Raw genomic sequence first — 17387 nt, 5'->3', positions numbered from 1 at the left:
GATGGGGGAGGGGACTCCTCAAAATAGCCCAGATTTGAGATGGGAGTTGGTGGTGGGGCAAGGGACATGGGAACTTTGGACTTGAGGCAGGGCTGGGGCTCAGCCCACCGGGGGCAGCCCATGCCCCAAGCTATAGGGTCCTTTTCTCCCCTGCCCACTCCCACCCCTCCAGCAGCCTCCAGGCTTGGAGGCTGGGCTCTGGCCGATGGGGGAGGGGTTTATGGCAGGAGGTGACACCACGGGAGACTTGTCACTTGGGGAAGGCCAGCACCATCTGCTCCAGCATCTGCCTGCCCGAGGTGGCGCCTGCTAATTACCTGGGGTGGGGGGGGCGGGAGGAAGAGGCCTGGGAACCACTATCCCCCATCACACCCCATGCCAGAGGACCTGGGGTAGGGCCCAAGGACCCTAAGAGCAAATGGGCCACAGCCTCCCCCCCCTTCCTCGGTGGAGGGGGCGGCAGACATTTCCCCAGTAAATCCTTCCTGAGCACCTATTATGCTCCAGCCCTGACTTTGCAGGAAGGGAGACCTATTGCAGGCAGAGGGTTAAGCGCTGGGAGAACTGGCCAGTGGGCAGAGTGAGCGCTATATGGGCCCTGCGGCCGTGGTGGTCGCACAGGGCCTCCTGAGGAGGGGATGCCCAAGCCCACGGCGAGGGGAAGGAGGAGCAGTCAAGCGGAGAGCCGCCCCCAGCTGCGCTTCCGGAAGATGCTGAGGGCAGGGAGCTCGGACCCTGAACCCGCGCCTGCCCCCGCCCCCCCAACCCGCCACTTCCGGGGCCCCTCGCCCCTCACCCTCACCCCGGGTGGCTGGCGCGCATTCCTGCCGCCCCTGCTCGTGCGGCGGGCCGGCCTGGCCCGTGGGAAGGCCTGGGGGTGGGGGCCGCCGTGTGCCGGGAAGGCGGGGCGGGGGTACAGCTGGGCCACATCTGGCCTGAGCGTAGAGGGACCAAATGGGACAGAAAGCAGCCTTTCATCCCGCGAGAGGCGGGGCGACCTCCGTTTCTTCTCGCCACGGGGCGCCGGGAGGATTTCGGGGACCAGCTCCGTACCGCCGCCGCTGGGCTGGGATTCGAGGAAATTTGCTCGGGGCGGGGCGCGGTGAGGGAGAGCGCTGAAGGTGGAATTTAATACAGGTGCTTTCTCGGTGGAAACACGTGTCCCTGCCCGTTGCTCCGAGGGCTCAGCTCCTCCTCAATATTAATCACCGCTGCCTTAGACGGAGCGCTCGGGTGCACCCAGGCGCCGCCCCCTCTTCTTGGCACGCACCACCCCAGGGGGAGGACGCCGGGCACGGGGAGGGGCAGTGCCCGGCGAGGAAGTGAGGACGTCTCCTGCGCGACTGCGGAGCCCGAAGTCCCCGTGCCAGAACCCCGGTCACCGCGCCGAGGGCGCGCCCTTCCGCGTGCCAGACGCCCCGTGCGGCCCCCGCCGGCTCTGGCCAGCCTGGTTTCCCCTTCGGGGCCACCGGGGCGAGAGGGGCCGAAAGCCCCACGCCCCTCGGCCGCCTGCGGGGGACGACCTGGGCGGGGCGGGGCATGCACGTGCTCACAGGGGGCGGGGGCGACGGCGCCCGCCGGGCGGTTCCCAGACCCCCGCGGCGGCCCCACGTGGGCGCTGCGAGTCTCGGGGGTGGAGGGGCGGCCCGCTCGAGGCCCCGCCCCAGGGCCTGGTAGCCAGTGAGCGCGCGGAAGGGGCGGGGATTAGCAGGGGACCATGCCCACCGGGGGCGGAGTCCGGCGGGGGAACTTTAAAAGCGCCAGGCGCGGGCAGTGGACAGCTGAACGCGCCGCGGGAGCCCAGAGACTCGGCGCTGGTGTGCGGAGCAGGACAGGGCGCACCGGGCAGGGCGCGCCGGGGGCCGCCACCTCACCATGCTCAAGCGCTGCGGCCGACGCCTGCTGCTGGCGCTGGCGGGCGCGCTGCTCGCCTGTCTGCTGGTTCTCACAGCCGACCCGCCGCCGCCCCCTGTGCCCGCCGAGCGCGGCCGGCGCGCGCTGCGCAGCCTGGCGGGCCCCGCGGGGGCGGCCCCGGCACCCGGGCTGGAGGCGGCGGTGGCGCCCGCTGCGCTCGCCCGCGAGGTGCATAGTCTGTCCGAGTACTTCAGCCTGCTGACCCGCGCGCGCAGAGACGCGGGCCCACCGCCCGGGGGCGCCCCCCGCCCCGCCGACGGCCAGCCGCATGCCCCGGCCGAGACGCTGGCGCCCCACGACGTCTTCATCGCGGTCAAGACCACTAGAAAGTTTCACCGCGCGCGCCTCGACCTACTGCTGGAGACCTGGATCTCGCGCCACAAGGAGATGGTGAGCCCCCACGGCCTCGGCGGGGTAGGGGGGGTGCCGTCTTGTGCTGCGGGTGGCGGTATCAGATGGGCGCCAGGCTGCACCTCTGTCCAGCTACGAGGAAAATCTAAGGGTAGCGACGCCAGTCCATCCCTTTCCAGCCGGGTCTGCTTGATGCGGCCACTCTTCCCATTAATTTGTGGAAGTGTCAGAGGAGGACCCGAGCCCATCCAACTTCCAGAGCCCTGGATGGTGTGCGTTGACCAGCTGCTGTTGCTTTGGTTGGTGTTGGTGTTCTCCGTGATGTTTCTCCCCCCCCCCCCGCCCCCAACTATTGGAGTGCCTTACTAAGGAAGGTGCTGTTGTCCCCAAACCTCCCCCCAAGGCAGATTCTTGGCGGGGCATCCACCTGGGGCCCTGAGGAGGAAGACTCTCTTCCCTGAGTGTTGGAGTGGGGGGTTAGAACCCCCAGCATAGGGCTGTCCCCTCCCTCATCTGAGTCTTTGCCATGGGATGGGGGACAAGTCATTGTCAAAGAGAATTTGGAGTTGGGGTGTGTGTTGTTGAATCCTGGAGAATCCGTCTCCAAAGAGCGCTGGATTTTGGGGGTCTGTGTCCCCACAGCATGGGAGTCTTCAGAGCCTGGAATCTTGTGCTCACTGCACCCTAGTTGAACACTGCCTTCCTACACATAATGAAGACACACCCCACTTTGAAAATCTCCCTGGAGGCTGCAGCAGAACAGTTGGGTTGGGGCGGGATGGGGCAGTGTGCGCCCTGCCAGGGGAGGGGCAGCGGGGGAACAGCCCTGGGCTGGGAGATTCAAGGGAGTAAGTGGGACTTTGTGGTGAAGCTGAGAGACCCTTGGCCGGGGTGAGGGTTCAGAAAGGACCCCACACCTCTTCCTCACTGTTTAAACCTCACGGCCTGGGATCTGGTGGTGTGGATGAGCCCTGTTTTGGGGCAGGGTTCTGGTGAGGTCATGATGGGGCTGGGGGGTGGGGAAGGGTTCTCTCTGGTTCCTGTATGGGGAGAGGGCCCTGGGAGCCCCGTGGCAGCTTCCTGGGAAAGCAGCATCCCCTTTCCCAGGGGCTCAGCGGGCCAGCGGGAGGGGGCGGCGGGGGCCATGGGTTTTGTTTGGCCGCGGGGCCGTTAGGATTCCCAGCGCCCAGCGGCTCTCACGCCGGCCACTTGGGCAAGGTAACAAAGCCCCTTTCTCCAACGGAGAAAGGCGTCCGGCCTCTTGTGCACAGCTATGCGCTCCATGGGAACCGCCACTGGCGTGCTGACCACTCAGGTTGCCTGGTGATGAGGGGGCCGACGGGCCCCCCCATCCCTGACTGACAGCCCTTGTGGGGCACCAGGCTGGAGCCCGGCACCCTGCCCCCCAGGACTCTGCCTCCCTGCCCGGTGACCTTTGGCAGCATTCAGCTCCTGCTGGGCCACCACCAGCTCTGAGCACCTCTCATCTTGGATTTGGGGGGCATTCTCCAGCAGAAGGGATGTGGTCCAGGGGTCTTGGGTACCAGTCCCAGCCGAGGTGGATAATCCTGGGCAGACCTGAGGACTTTCTGACCCCTGGTGTCTTCATCTCTGGCCAGGGACCAGCAAAACCTGGAGGTGGAGGGAATGAGCCCAGCAGTTACGCAGGGTCAGGGTGGGGTCTGTCATTCCCCTGGGCCCCGAGGTCCCTGTTGAAGGGCCACTCAGATTTCCTTCTTGCTGGCTAAACCCACCCAGGAGAGGCTGCGTCTGCCCCGGGCATCAGCTCATGTGTCACAGCAAGCCAGAGCCCTGCACATCGTGTTGGGGGGAGGGGGTCCCTGAAACTATCCCGACCAAGAGCCCTCCTCTCCCAGTCCTGTGCGTGGTGATTCAGACCCAGTCTGATGGAGGAGGAGATGCAGAGGAGTCAGGGCTTTGGTGGGGGAAATCCAGAAAGACTGTGCAAGCTGAGAGTGGGCATCTGACCCACGTGGAGGTTCGGGGGACTTCCTGGAGGAGGTGCCATTTGAGCTAGACTGACAGTACTGACATGGGGCATGTGTTAGAAACTTCCAGCAATTAAGGTGATGATGGGGAGGAGGGAAGGCAGGGGCGGGGGTTGGTCAACAGGGTCCACACTGTGACAGTACTTAAAGTCCAGGATGAGGGGCTGGACCTTTGGCCTTCCCCCACCCCTCCCAGGAGCAGGCCAGGCTGCTGTGGCTGCCACCACAGTGGCCACAATTGCTGGGGGAGAGCTTGGCATCCTGTGTTTCTTTGAATCGCAGCTCCAGGAACAATGCCGCTTCCTGTGGGTGTCCCCCCACACCCCCGCCCGCTCTGGGCCAGCCCTGCCGCCCTTGCTGCCCTGTTCTTCCTCCTCCAGCCTCATCGTTGGGGAAGTGGGGAGGAGGCTGTGGTGGTGGGAGGGTGGGAGCGGGAGGGGTTTCAGGCCCCGGAAGGTGCTTGGGTCTAGACTAGCACCACGTCTGCCGCAGGGTATGACCACAGGCTGGAGGCCGCCCCTCTCTGGTCCCCAGTGTCCTCACTGTCCACTCAGGTAGTAATGGTGCCCGCCTCTCAGGGCTGTTAGGGAGACCAAAGAAGGGAGGGGGTCTCAGTGCTTTGCTCTGGGTACAGATGAGTTTTTGTGATGCCCATTCGACAGAGGGGGATACCGAGGCCCTGAACCACCAGGCAGCCTGTCGCCTCCTCTGCTGGTTGCTCTAATAAGGGAGGCCAGGCACTCTGTACCCTCACAGCCCCACCCTGCCTCGCACTCCTCTCCAGGCGGCCCGCCTGGCTCTTCCCCTAGCCGAACAAAGGTGACTTTAATCTCCATAGCCTTGGGCTGGGTTTTTAGGGCACCACCAAAGCGCGGGAGAACAGGCCCCGCTTGATCTCATTAAGAAAGCATTTTCCTTTTAATCCAGCGACGGCAGTGGCGCGTCTGCACTGGCCGGCCTCTGCCTCCCACAGCATTCCTGGGCTGCGAGGCTGAGGAGTGGGTGGGGGGCTGGGTGCGAGTCCGTGCGTGCGGGCTGCCTTGGGGTGCCTGCAGGGTTCTGGAAGGAGGGGGTGCGTGTATGGAGAGGGTGTCCACGGGGCCTGTTCCTTCTCCATGCTAAGCCTGTGATCAGCAGCTTATGGCTTCACCTGCGTGTGTGCTCCGGTCTGGGGTCAGGATGGCCAAGGAGCCAGGGCTGCCTGAAGGAGGGTGGGGACCCCAGGTGGGTCTCCCCGGTTCCTGGGTATGAACTGTGCTCTGGGCTTGCACGTGCTGGATCCTCCCTTGGACCCGTAAAAGGAAATTGAGGTCTGGTGGGCATGGATGTGGGTGGGGGGTCTCCTGCTGCCTGTGCTCAGAGTACCTGCCCCCCACCAGGCCCCAGGGTTTGCATTCAGCCTTGCCTGGGTGCGCTGGGTGGCACGCGCTGGGCGGGCCAGGCAGAGGAAGGAACATTCCTCCCCGTGTGCTGACGGGCCCAGGCGGGCGCCGGCAGCTCCTGGCCCCGCCCCGCATCCCCCCCAACCACTTCCTCAGAGCGATCCTGGCAGGGGTGGCCCTGTGCTGGCACAGGTAGAACCTTGATGTGGCCTTGGGCAAGGACTGTCTGCCCACCTGGATTTCCTTGCCTGAGCAGTGGCGGGCGGGGGGGTGTGTGGTGCTGGGCCTCAGGGGGGCTGGGGCATCTGCAGTTTCCCGCCTCAACCCTCCTGCCAGTTGGAGCCTCCTGAGAACAGCGGTGCTTTCTTAGGCTCAGACAAGGTGACCTGGCCGGCCTACTGGTCACAGTGCCGGGGGCATGGGGGCCCAGCTCTGAGGGCTGCAGTGCTGTGGCCCCACCCCTGCCCAGCGGACCCTTCGCCCGGCCCGGCCCAGTTAACCAGGCCAGCTGTATGGTAATGGGCCGCAAGGCCACTCCTGCTTAACGCGGCCGAGTTAAGGCCAGCCCGGCGTCCCTCACTGCGTGGCCTGAGACAAAGCCGGCGGACAATGCCTGGTGATTCATCCTCCCTCCGGGCCCTTTGTCCGCTGGGGCTTGGCAGCCGCCCAGCAGAGGCCTTTGTCCCTGACTGATTGAGACTTGGCTTCCCAAAGCCGACCTCCTCCGTCTGCCCCCCCCCCCACGGCCTTCTGCCCCCTCCCACAGGCTGCGCGCTATGTCAATAAGGGTGTGTGCCCTGCCAGGTGCGCGGGGCGCCAGGAGCCGGTTACCTGGCGGGTGGGCGGGGCGCCCCACCTGGCTCGTGCCGGCACAGCCGCCAGGCGACCTTGGGCCCAGCTGTCGATGGCAGGGTAGGGCCTGCAGGAGTTCTGCCCACTTCTGCTTAGGCTGGGCACTTGAGACCCACTCTGTGTACCTGGGGAAATTGAGGCCCACGAAAGGGTGGAGAGTGGGCATGACTGAGTTGGAGTTCCTGAAGTCCCAGAGTGCCTGGCTCTGCACCCCCTCGGTGGCCTCGGGACTGGGGGACAGAGAGCTGCCTGTTCAAGGCCACGTTTCTCCTTCCAGACGTTCATTTTCACCGACGGGGATGATGAAGCCCTGGCCAGGCGCACGGGTGAGCCCTGGACTTGGGGAGGTCGGGGTGGGGAGGGCTCCACTCCTGGGAAGAACTGTCCCCTCCCCAGTCCCCTGCAGAGAGGTCTTGGAGGCCACGGGCCAGAGAAGGCCCTTTACTCAACCGGTTTGCTCATGCCCCGCCCCGCCACTGGGGGGGGGCACCCAATTCTCATGCAAATGAAGTCCTTTCAGCTCCCAGGGCCCTTTGAGCTGATGTGGCGGCAACAGGTGGCCGGTGCTGGGAAAAAGCCGCCTGAATGGGCAGGGGCGGGCCGGGGTTGCCCTGGAGGGGGTTGGGCTGGGGGGGGTGCGCTGCTGTGATCACTAGGCCGTGGGCCCTGGGCCGGGGAGGGGGGCAGCGGGAGGAGGCCGCTGCAGGGCACAGCTCGGACCCAGGGCGCCCTGGGACAGTGGTCTGCTCCACCCTGCTCTGCTCTCACGGGCCAGCTCAGACCCGCTCACAGCCCCTCCCTTGCTCCCAGGCCACGTGGTCAATACCAACTGCTCAGCTGCCCACAGCCGCCAGGCGCTGTCCTGCAAGATGGCCGTGGAGTTCGACCACTTCATCGAATCAGGGAGGAAGTGAGTGCGGCCAGAGGAGCGCGCCCCCTCCCCTGGGGGTCCCCTCCCCCGCAGCCTCCCACCCTTGATGCCCTGGCCCTCTCTGCAGGTGGTTCTGCCACGTGGACGACGACAACTACGTCAACGTGAGGGCTCTGCTGCGGCTGCTGGCCAGCTACCCGCACACACAGGACGTGTACATCGGCAAGCCCAGTCTGGACAGGCCCATCCAGGCCACGGAGAGGGTCAGCGAGAACAAGATGGTGCGTGCTCCGCCCTCAGGGGCCCGAGCCAGGTGGGCAGGGCGCCGAAGGGGTCCCCAGGACCTCGGGCGAGGGTCTCACTGTGCTCCACTCCCGCAGCGCCCCGTCCACTTCTGGTTTGCCACCGGCGGGGCTGGCTTCTGCATCAGCCGTGGGCTGGCCCTGAAGATGAGCCCATGGGCCAGGTGAGTGCCCTGGGGCCCCTGCCCAGCAACGGGTGTCCCCAGCCTCCCATGCCCAGGTGGGCTGAGTCACGGTGTTTCCCCCCACACACACACCTGTACCTCCACCTCTGCTGGCTTCCCACCTGCCAGGTGCCAGACCCAGCTACCATCCGGCAGGGGCAGGATTCCTTTCTGTGCAGGCTGGGTAACCCTAGCTCTAAATTATCAGGCCAGTTCAGAGGAGGGCGCTGTGCAGGGGCTCTGGGAGGGTCGGAGCCGCTGCAGGCCGGCCTGTTGGTGTTCTGGTCCCCTCCCCTCCGAAGATTGTGCTCCTTCATCCCAGGCGGGGTTCTGCCTGTCTGTGGCTGCATCCAAGTGAGCTCCCTGTGGGCCGCCAGCGCCACCCTTGCTCATCTGTCGGGCCCTCTCCCCCTGTAGCAGGGGCCACTTCATGAGCACAGCCGAGCGGATCCGCCTGCCGGATGACTGCACCATCGGCTACATCGTGGAGGCCCTGCTGGGCGTGCCGCTCATCCGCAGCGGGCTCTTCCACTCCCACCTGGAGAACCTGCAGCAGGTGCCCGCCTCTGAGCTCCACGAGCAGGTGCGCCTCCCGGGCCGCAGGGAACCAAGTGGAGTTGGGGGAGGGAGAGAGGGGAGTCACTGTTTTAAACCGGGAAGTCAGGAAGGGCCCCACTGTTGGCTGTCCCTCAGACACCCAACCCCACCAGCGGGACCCTGCTCCAATCCTGGGGGTCACACCTACTCTGTGCCATTTGGGGCCTCTCTTGGCCCCAGCTGGTGACTCCACTAGCCTTTGCTGAAGCCCCTACCCTAGACTTCATTCCTGGGTTCTGCAGAACAGGTGGGTTGTACCACACACGCCCAGCCCCACGAAGCCCGAAGCCCGGGACTGAGGCCTTCCTTCCTGGTCTGGGGAGGGCGGAAGGCAAGGCTGTCCCCTTGCACAGAGCCCCATAGAAAGCCATGGACAGAGCTGGGGGTATGGGGGCCTCTCCTGGTCTCACCTGCCCAACCCTCCCCCCCCAGGTGACCCTCAGCTATGGCATGTTTGAGAGTAAGCGGAATGCCATCCACATGAAGGGGCCATTCTCGGTGGAGGCTGACCCATCCAGGTGAGGAAGCAGGCCCAGAGAGAGGCTGGGCCTGACATCGGGTCCCCCAAGGGTCTGCTGGGGCCAGAGGGGTGCTGGGGAGAGGGGTCTGCTGGGGCAGGTCTGCTGGGGTCAGGAGGTTGCCCTAGGTTTGGGGTTCTGCTGGGGCCAGTCTGCTGGGTCCGGTCTGTTGGGGCTGGTCTGCTTGGGCCAGGGGGATGCCCTGGGTGGGAGCATCTGGTGGGGTCGGGGGATGCCCTGGGTTGGGGTCTCTGGTGGGCCTGCTAGGGCCAGAGGGGTGCCCTGGGGGGTCTGCTGGCGCTGGGGGTTGCGCTGGGGCCGGAGGAGTGCGTTGCGGGGTCTGCTGGGGTGAGTGGGATGCTCTGGGTGGGGGCATCTCGTGGGGCCAAGGGGGGGTGCCGTGGGGGTCTGAAGATGGGGGCTCCGCACCTCCTCCCCACACAGACCCACCCCCTTCTCTGTCCCCACAGGTTCCGCTCCATCCACTGCCACCTGTACCCAGACACACCCTGGTGTCCCCACACCGCAGTCTTCTAGCAGCCATGGTTGAAACCCCGTCCTCGGGCGCCCCTGGTATCCAAAGGGCCCGGGGACCCGTGTAGAGCCGCCCTGGCCTTGGCATTCGAGACTCCCCCAGGGCTGTGCCTGCGTGTGCGCACCGCGTGCAGTCCGCAGAGCAGGCTGCTGGGCAGTTCCGCTCTACTGAGGAGCAGGCGATCGTGCTGCTTGTCTGCTCCGCGGGGCCGCCGCCTCCTGAGCCCCATCCCAGCAGGATGGGCAGCAGAGGTCACCCTGCAGGCAGTTTTATTATTGCAGGGTCTCTGGGCAGCATGGGGTCAGGGGCTGCTCTGCCGGGATAGGCAGGTGCCTTTCCCTTCCTGTTCGTTGCAGGCTGGGGGCTGGGGGACCCTGTCTTTGGAGATCCCAGCCCCCCCCACCTCCAAACCCCCAGCACAGCTGAGCCACACTCAGTGCACAGAAAGAAGCTGGGTTTAGGAGGAGTGGCCCGAGTCCCCTGTTCCTGCTGGCTCTGGACTCCGAGGGACAGCAGACAGCACCTGCGTCCTGCCAGCACCACCTCTGGCCCCCATGAAGTCCCTAGTGGCCGTGGGGTGAGGGGAGTAGGGGCTCCCCTCCTGACCGTCCTGGGTGGGTAGTCTTCCCAGTCCTCATGGTTTCTTTGTCTCCCCGTGTTGGGAAGACAGAGCTGAGCATTTCATCTCTCGAAGCAGAGAGAATGTCGCCCATAGTGGGCGTGTCTGTAAATATTTGTGACAGTAATTTTTTACTGTGCTTTTTTTTCATAAGGGGGTGGGTAAAAGGGTATTTTTGTCTGTTTTTCGGGGGGTGGGGTGGGGCAGGGCGGGTGTTATTTTATCTTTTCTGTGGATCAGAAAAAGCAGAAGCCAAACTTGAGATAATCTTTGTTGTTCAAAGCGGTGGAAAGGCCTAGCCCCCCGGCGTATTTATGTGTCCCTGCGTGCAGACTGCCCGTGCCCCGTCCTGCACGTTACCTGTCTCCCACAGGCCCGGTGTGGCCCACTGGGCCCGTGGCGTGTGTTTTGTCTTCTGTTTTTCTTTCTGCAAAGACAGAGCTTGGAAAGCGACGGATAATGGAAAAGTTCTCAGGGAATTGAAGTGTGGTTGCCATGGTGACGTCCTTTGCTGTGAATAAAGGTGCTCTTTGGGGCAACCCCCTGGGGTCCTGATCTTGCTGGAAGTTGGGTCTGAGAAAGCAGGTCTGCCCTAAGGGGCTCCCAGGGGCCTGGAGGCCTGTGTGTGCTCCTGTGGGGGAAGGAAAGGAGGGGGTCTAAAGAACAGCTTGCAGGAGCCTGAGAGGCATGGCAGGTCGCAGGGCACCGTGGGGGGGGGGGGTGGCTGGATCCACAGGTCTCCCCAGAGGAGCAGTCCGCCTGTGCAGACCCAGGCTTCCCCGCAGGAGGGACAGGGGCTCGCCGTCGCCCAGCCTGATCTGGCTTCAGCCCCATCACAAACCCACAAGAGGCCATATTCTTGTCCCATGATGCAGATGGCAAAACTAAGGCTCAAGAGCCAGTGACAGCCAAGGTCAGTGACCTGGGCTGGGGCGGGGGGTGATCAAGCGCTCAAACTCAGGCCTGGTGGTCTTGGATCCTGGCCTCCCCTTGTGCCAGGGACCCCACACTCTCCTCCATGAAGGGGCTGCATGGCTGGACCGGTCCCAGAGCTGGGCCCGCAGAAGGCTGGGCAAGGATTCACACTGACCTTGTCTTCTGTCTGCTCCTCCATGCCGCTTCCTCCTCGAATGCAGCCTTGGTGGGCGGCAGGGGTGGGCAGGAGCTGCTGCCGCCTCAGCTGGGGACGTCCCTCAACGCCACCATCTGGGGTGGGGGCAGCTGTGTTCCTTCTTCCTCACGCGGTGCCCGCTCTCCTCCTGGCCTCCTGGCTCCCAGGGCCATGCACGCTGGCCGCTCTGCTCCACGATGAGCCTTCTCAGCATGTCGGAATAAAGACAGGCGCTCGCCAAGGGCCTCCTTCCCCCACCCCTGACCTGTCAGGGACGTAATGCCAGTTCCATGCCCACGAGCTCCTTGCTCACATACTCAGCACCCCCGGATGCAGCGTGGAGTCAGGGATGCCCCCCGCCCCTTGCTGGTAGCTCCTTGGGCCTGGGGCAACTGGATGGGGCCTGACCCCACACCTTGGCCTTGTGCAGCCCTGAGTCAGCAGAGTGGTTTGCAGAAGGGCTGGGAGGGAGCAGCTGCCCGGGGGATGTGGGCAGTGACTGGCAGTGACTGGGACGGGGTTGGGGGGTGGTGAAGGAGGAGCCCTCAGCGGTCTCAGCCCGATCCCTGTCCGGAGGGCACCCCATCGGCACCACATCTCAGCTGACGGGGCAGAGGTCATCCTCGCTGACATGTTGGGTTAAGGGAGCTGCTGGGGCGGGGGTGGGGGGTGCCAGCCACCTGCAGGCAGAGACCAGCGTCACCCGGGGTGGTCAGAGGAGCCTTCTGGCCTCGCTCCAGGGTAGACCCAGGGCCCCAGCCTCCCTGCAGAGCTGGTGGCCCTGAGGCACACAACGTGGCTTGGCAGCCCTCACAGGGACAGGTGGAGGCTGCCCCAGAGCTGGGGATGTATGTACGTGGTCAGCACCACTGGTCCAGACTGTCCCCTGTGGGGAGGAGGCACTGGGCCCTCGGAGGAGTCGTGACCTTCATCAGAGAATGGCATAAATGAGCCCCTAGGGCTCTGGACCTGGGAGGTGTCCCAGAGTGGCAACAAGCACCAGGGGCCCTTCCCTCTTCCCAAGGAGAAGGCCAGGGAGGTCAGTTCCTCCTCAGAAGGGGAAGCAGGTCCAGGAGGGCCTTCCGGGAACTGGGCAGCCTGATTCCTCCTAACTGCTGCCCTCAGCGGGGTGAGGAAGGGGCCCTCCCCTAAGATGAGTCACAGCAGAAGCACTGACCTCTCTTTGCCCCCAGGGCAGGACTGAGGATTGTCCTGCCCCTGCCTGCCCTCCCCCTGGGCTAGTGGCTGGGCTAGTGGGCTGCCCAGCCCCTCCCAAACTGCCCATTGTCTGTGGGCTTTCCAGAGAAGGAGTAACACAGCAACATGGGGGCTGCTGGGAGCCCCCCGCCCCGTGCTGCCTGGTGGCTGAATGCAGAGCCAGGTTCAGGAGGGACTGAGGGGGGCGGGGTGTGTTGTGTGTGTCCTCCCTGCTCAGTTTAAACACACCTCCCTCCACCTGGGGCTATCCCAGCCGTCTGACTTCCCCCGGACCCCAGATGGGTTTCTGGAGCAGCAGCCCGAAAGGAAGGCTTGACAGAGCCGGTGGGGGAGGCTGCGGTCTGGGTCTCAGCACAGCCCTGGGCAAACTGCAGCCGTGGGATGGCCCCGGGATGCCTGGAAGCCTGGGAGGGAGGAGGACAGCAGGGGACTGGGTCACCACAACCCTTCTGTGACCTGGCCCAGACTACCTGCAGGCAACCGGGGCTTGTCCGAGGGCTCCCTTCCCTCTGGGGGTTTCAGCCCGTCCTGCCCCAGCTGGACCCAGACTGAGGGTCAGACCAACTGGACTATACTGCTGCTGCCCAGGCCCAGAATGTTCTTAGAGGTGACCCCCCCTGCCAGAGCCCCTTCTGAGCCCAGCACTTGGTCCATCACTAGGAGGAATCTAGGGGCCTGGGGGGCTCCTGTCAGCTCCCTCGAGGTGCTCGAGGTCATGTCAGCATAGAGTTGGGAGCTTAGGGCTGGGGCTGCTCTGCCCCCACATTCCCCCTACTGGCCCTGCACAGGCTTCTGGAACCACCCCTACTCAGGTGCAATCCAGCTGGGTCCTAGGGAGAGCTGGTGGTTTCTTGCCCTGCCCAAACTGACCTTCCCCAGGACCCACCCGCATCCTCGGGCAAGCCCCATTCCTGCCCTCCAATGTTCACGTCAGGAACCTGAAAATTCTTACCAGTATGTGGTTCACATAACCCATGTAAGGTCAAGAGGCAAACTCTTGCCGTGGGCAGCAAGGCTGCCATCCCGCGCGCTGATGCGGGGCTGGCCGGTGCATGTCCTCATGGCCTGTCCTGGTGGGATCGTTGGGTCCGCCACTCAGCAGAGCCACAGTGAGCCCCAGACCAGCAGCACTTCCATCAGGGGAACTGCTGGGAAGGCAGAATGTTCTGAGCTCCAGGCCAGGTTCCGCCGCCACCTCCCACATCTCCCGTCCTCTGAGGACCCAGCGCCCCCTGCTGGACATCCGTCTGCCTTGCTCCTGAAAATGCTCTTTGCACCACTGGACGCACCCTCCTCCTCCCTGACCTCCCAGGGTTGGGATCACAGCACCTGCTTCCCCTCCCCTCGAGGGGTTATCGAGGGCCCCTCCTCCCGGGGTCTGTTGGCTCCTGGCTCACAGGCGCTGTCACCTGGCTCTTGCATCCACTTCTGGTCTTTGCTGTCTGTGATCCTTCCTACACCTTTGGCCTCCTTGGCCCCAGCCCTGCCTCCTTGGTCCCCACTGCGTAGTCAGTCCCCAGATGTTGCCTGCCCCGTGACCCCACTCTGCCTCCACCTCCCTCCCTCCCATTTCCTGACTCTGCTGGACCCCCCAGCCCCCTCACACCTCACGGGCTCGCCCTCCCCTGCTTGAAGTCCCAGGTCCAGTCAGGCCCGTGAACTCACTTTCACCTCCCTTGGTTCCTCACCCTCTCTCAGTCAAGCCTCTGGTCTCTGACCTCCTGCACCTGCCCTCTGCACCTGGTCAGCTGGACAGAAACACTGCCCTCCGGGGAGTCTCATCCTGAGTTCCAGATGGAGCCTCGGGCCCTTGGGGAGTCTCCTGTCCCCACTTTGTCCCTGCTCTCTGGCTCTCCCACAGCCCCGGGGCAGGGGGCTGCACTTTCTCTGCCCCCAGCCCCCACCACTTCCTCCGGCCTCCATAACTCCTGAGACAACCCCCACCTATGGCTGCCCAAATGCTCGGACCACTAGGCCAGCAGGGGGGTCACGCTCCTGTCTATGGCAGCCCCCACCCCCACTGTGACCTGAGTCCCACCCTTCTTGGTCTCAGGAACACCACTGTTGGTCCCAGACACTCTTGTCCAAAGACATCTTAGGCTCAACATGTCTAAAAGCGGACCACTGACCCCCTGATCCCAAACCTGCTCCCTCCCCAGCTGCCAATCTCCATTTATGACGACAGACCCTCCCACCCCCCATGGCCACAGGCAAACCCCACACCCTCACACAGGGTGCCAGGAAGCGCTGATGGCATTTCTTCCAGAACCCGGGACTCACCACTCCTCGGCTGGCCAGCACCTTGCCTGGGCTGCCCTTAGCTCTAGCCTGCACCATGGCCCAGGCCCCCTATCTGCTCTCCTGCTTCTGCCCTGGCTCCCTTCCCGACTCACCAGCTAGGGCCATCCTGCTAAAAACGAAGGTGAGGGGCTGTCAGTCCGCTCAGAGGCCCCACGGTTCCCGCCTCTCACAGAGCCAGTCTCCCAGGCCTTACGAGACCCACAGGCCCTTTGGGATCCTTAGTCCTCTGCTTCCTCTCAGACCACTCTTCTCTGCTGTCCACTCCAGCGACCCTCGCTTCCTTGTGTGAACACACCAGGCATGTATCTGCCTCAGGACCTTTGCACTGGCTGTTTTCTCTACCCAGATATCAAAACCTGCTTCCCTCGTGGGCCAAAAGTGTAACCCCCGAAGATGTTCACATCTTCACCTCCCCAACCGATGAATAGGTCACCTTCATGGCAAAGGGGACTTGTAGATGTGAGTAAATGAAGAACCTCAAGACAGGAAGATTATTACCCTGGACTATCCAGGTTGGTCCAGTGCAATCACGGAGGTTCTTAGGAGAGTGAGGTGGGAAGGTCAGGAAGATGGAGGGGCTGTGAACCAAGGAATGGGGCCACTTCTAGAACTAGGATGTCACTGTGCCCTCCCTGACAGGGAAATTGAGGTCCAAGAAGGGTGGGGAGTGCCTGGGTTCTTTCCCTCCTGGGGCTCTCCTGCCTTTTGGGTTCCTTGGTCCCAGGTCCCCAGTTCACTCTCCTTACTACCTGGCAACCTAGAAGCCTCCGATGTCTCCACCCCTCGGCACTCAGCGTCCGCTCTTCAGGGCTGACCAGTTCTGGGACCCCTGCCTCCGGAGCCGGACAGGTCAGGGGCTGGAGACCCGGGGCCGTGGGTGTGCCCTCTAGCCCAGAGAGCCCCTTCCCAACCCCTGCGCTCACAGCAACGCCGCCGGAGCCTCGTGCCTTCCACGGGGCCCTGCAGGGGCCTCGGCCACCTGGGCCCCGGGCGTGGGAGACCCAGGCTTTCCTGGTCAAAGGGCGCGTCCTCCCAGTTCCGCGGGGCTCCGATCCCCCTGTGAGGGAAGTGAGCTCACCAGCAACCCTCCAGAGCTCCGCGCGGGATCATGCGGCGCCTTCCAGAGTCCATTCCTCAGATGAGGACAAGAATGACAGCTAACCTTAAAAATAAAGCAGCCGGTTTTCCCAGCGGCGAAGGGAACTCGCTGGGGTGGACGCCGCAACAAGGACCCACACCTGAGGCGGAACAGCAAACACGCCAAGAGGCGGAGCCTGCTTATATAGGGCGGGGCGGGGGGGGCCTGTCCCCGACGGGAGCCCATTGGAGGACACCCGAGAGGCGGCTTCTCATTGGCTGGGCTGCTGCAGGGCGAGTAGACACCTGGGTCCTCGCTTTGGGTGGGCAACTGGGTGCGAGGTTGGTTGCGGGCGGGGCCCTGCCGGCCTCCCAGCGCACTCCGGGTCTCCTTCCCTCCTTTCCCCGCCACCATCCCACCTGGGGAGGCCAGTGACTGGAGGTGCACCCACAGCGGGGGCCCAGGACACGCTCCTCCCCGGCACCTGACGTTGCTCCGACCTGGCTGCCTCCAACACCCCTGCCCAGGGCCAGGCCTATCCGCTCCGCAGGCGACCGAAGGGTACTCCGCACGGGCATCCCCGGCCGCTCCAGGGCACGTCCAGACCGCAAAGAGAGGCCTTTAGAATCTCAAGACGACTGCTCTGGCCCATCCAGCAACCCAACCACCCCCACCCCGGGACTCTCTGGTAGGTTCCCCCCTTCTAACCCCATTCCCCTCTGGCGAACTGGGCCTCCCCACCACCTTAGGGGGTCTCTCAGCTACCCAGCACGCGACCACACTGTCCCCAGGACCTGGCAGGAGCCAAATCAAGGCAGGAAAAGAGCCGTTTTTTAAAATGTGTTTATTTTAAAACATGAAACTCAAGCTGAATAGAAACCACAGAAATTACATTGACGAGATTTTTAGTTATCTGCCAAGAAAATAAAGCCCCAAAGAAACAAAAATCAAACCCCAAACCCAGTTAAAAGACAAACAAAAAATAAAAATAAAAAACACAGCGACAGCACATACGGCCATGGCCCTAGGGAGGTTGGAGGAAGATGCTGGAGGAAGATGCCGAGTGGTTCGGACCTCAGTTCCCCCTTCCCGCTTAGGGCCCTAAATCACACGGTGGGGGTGGGGTGCAAGGGCCAGGAGGGGACCTGGGAGGCTGAGGGTCTTAAAATTTTATCGAGTGGCATGTTGTGTGTAAGGAAGTGGTACAGCGCACAACCATTTCGGTCAAAAAAGCCCCAGAGAAGGTGCTGGCCCCTGCAACCGCCCCCCAACTGGAGCCCAGGGAGGCTACCTGCCGGCCTCCCACGGGGGGCTGGGCAGGGGTCCGGGCTAGGGAGAGAATGGTGCTTGGGCTGGAATTGCATAGTGAGATGGGGTGGGCGGACACGGCAGAGGGTCCTGTGGGCCAGACGTCCCAGTTGGACCCCGCCAGTTTGCCCAGCCTATGGGGGCGCGGGAGCCAACTGGACCCTGTGGGGCTTCAAGACCCTGGGGGCGCCTCCCCCCTACCTCCCCCGCAGGTGTTGCAGGGCCTGTGGGGACCAAGGCTGGGAAGGGATGGGGAG

At 64.0% G+C, this 17387-nt stretch overlaps 1 protein-coding gene and 1 long non-coding RNA gene across 4 annotated transcripts; one reads left to right on the top strand and one right to left on the bottom strand.

The window, feature by feature from the left end:
* Positions 1-1762: 1762 nt before the first annotated feature.
* On the top strand, positions 1763-10653 carry LFNG (LFNG O-fucosylpeptide 3-beta-N-acetylglucosaminyltransferase). Of its 2 annotated transcripts, none has more exons than XM_045075173.1 (8): positions 1763-2304; positions 6786-6834; positions 7319-7418; positions 7507-7660; positions 7760-7845; positions 8266-8428; positions 8875-8960; positions 9431-10653. In XM_045075173.1, exons 1-8 carry the CDS (start codon positions 1876-1878, stop codon positions 9495-9497), a joined length of 1134 nt encoding a protein of 377 aa, XP_044931108.1. In that variant the 5' UTR covers positions 1763-1875; the 3' UTR covers positions 9498-10653. The 2 variants fall into 2 exon arrangements, with proteins under 2 accessions (XP_044931108.1, XP_044931107.1); XM_045075172.1 differs by having other exon boundaries at positions 8263-8428.
* On the bottom strand, positions 10368-16032 carry LOC123390708. 2 transcript variants are annotated; one of them, XR_006605282.1, is made up of 4 exons: positions 15823-16032; positions 13396-13588; positions 11205-11428; positions 10368-10745 (listed from the first exon to the last, which is right to left on the bottom strand). It is a non-coding gene; the product is annotated as an uncharacterized LOC123390708 (long non-coding RNA). The 2 variants fall into 2 exon arrangements; XR_006605283.1 differs by having other exon boundaries at positions 15907-16032.
* Positions 16033-17387: the final 1355 nt, after the last annotated feature.

The sequence above is a fragment of the Mustela putorius genome, unplaced genomic scaffold, assembly GCF_011764305.1.
Source record: "Mustela putorius furo isolate JIRA1106 unplaced genomic scaffold, ASM1176430v1.1 tig00000139_pilon_pilon_pilon, whole genome shotgun sequence".
NCBI lineage: Eukaryota > Metazoa > Chordata > Mammalia > Carnivora > Mustelidae > Mustela > Mustela putorius.
This window is presented reverse-complemented; position numbering and strand designations above follow the sequence as displayed.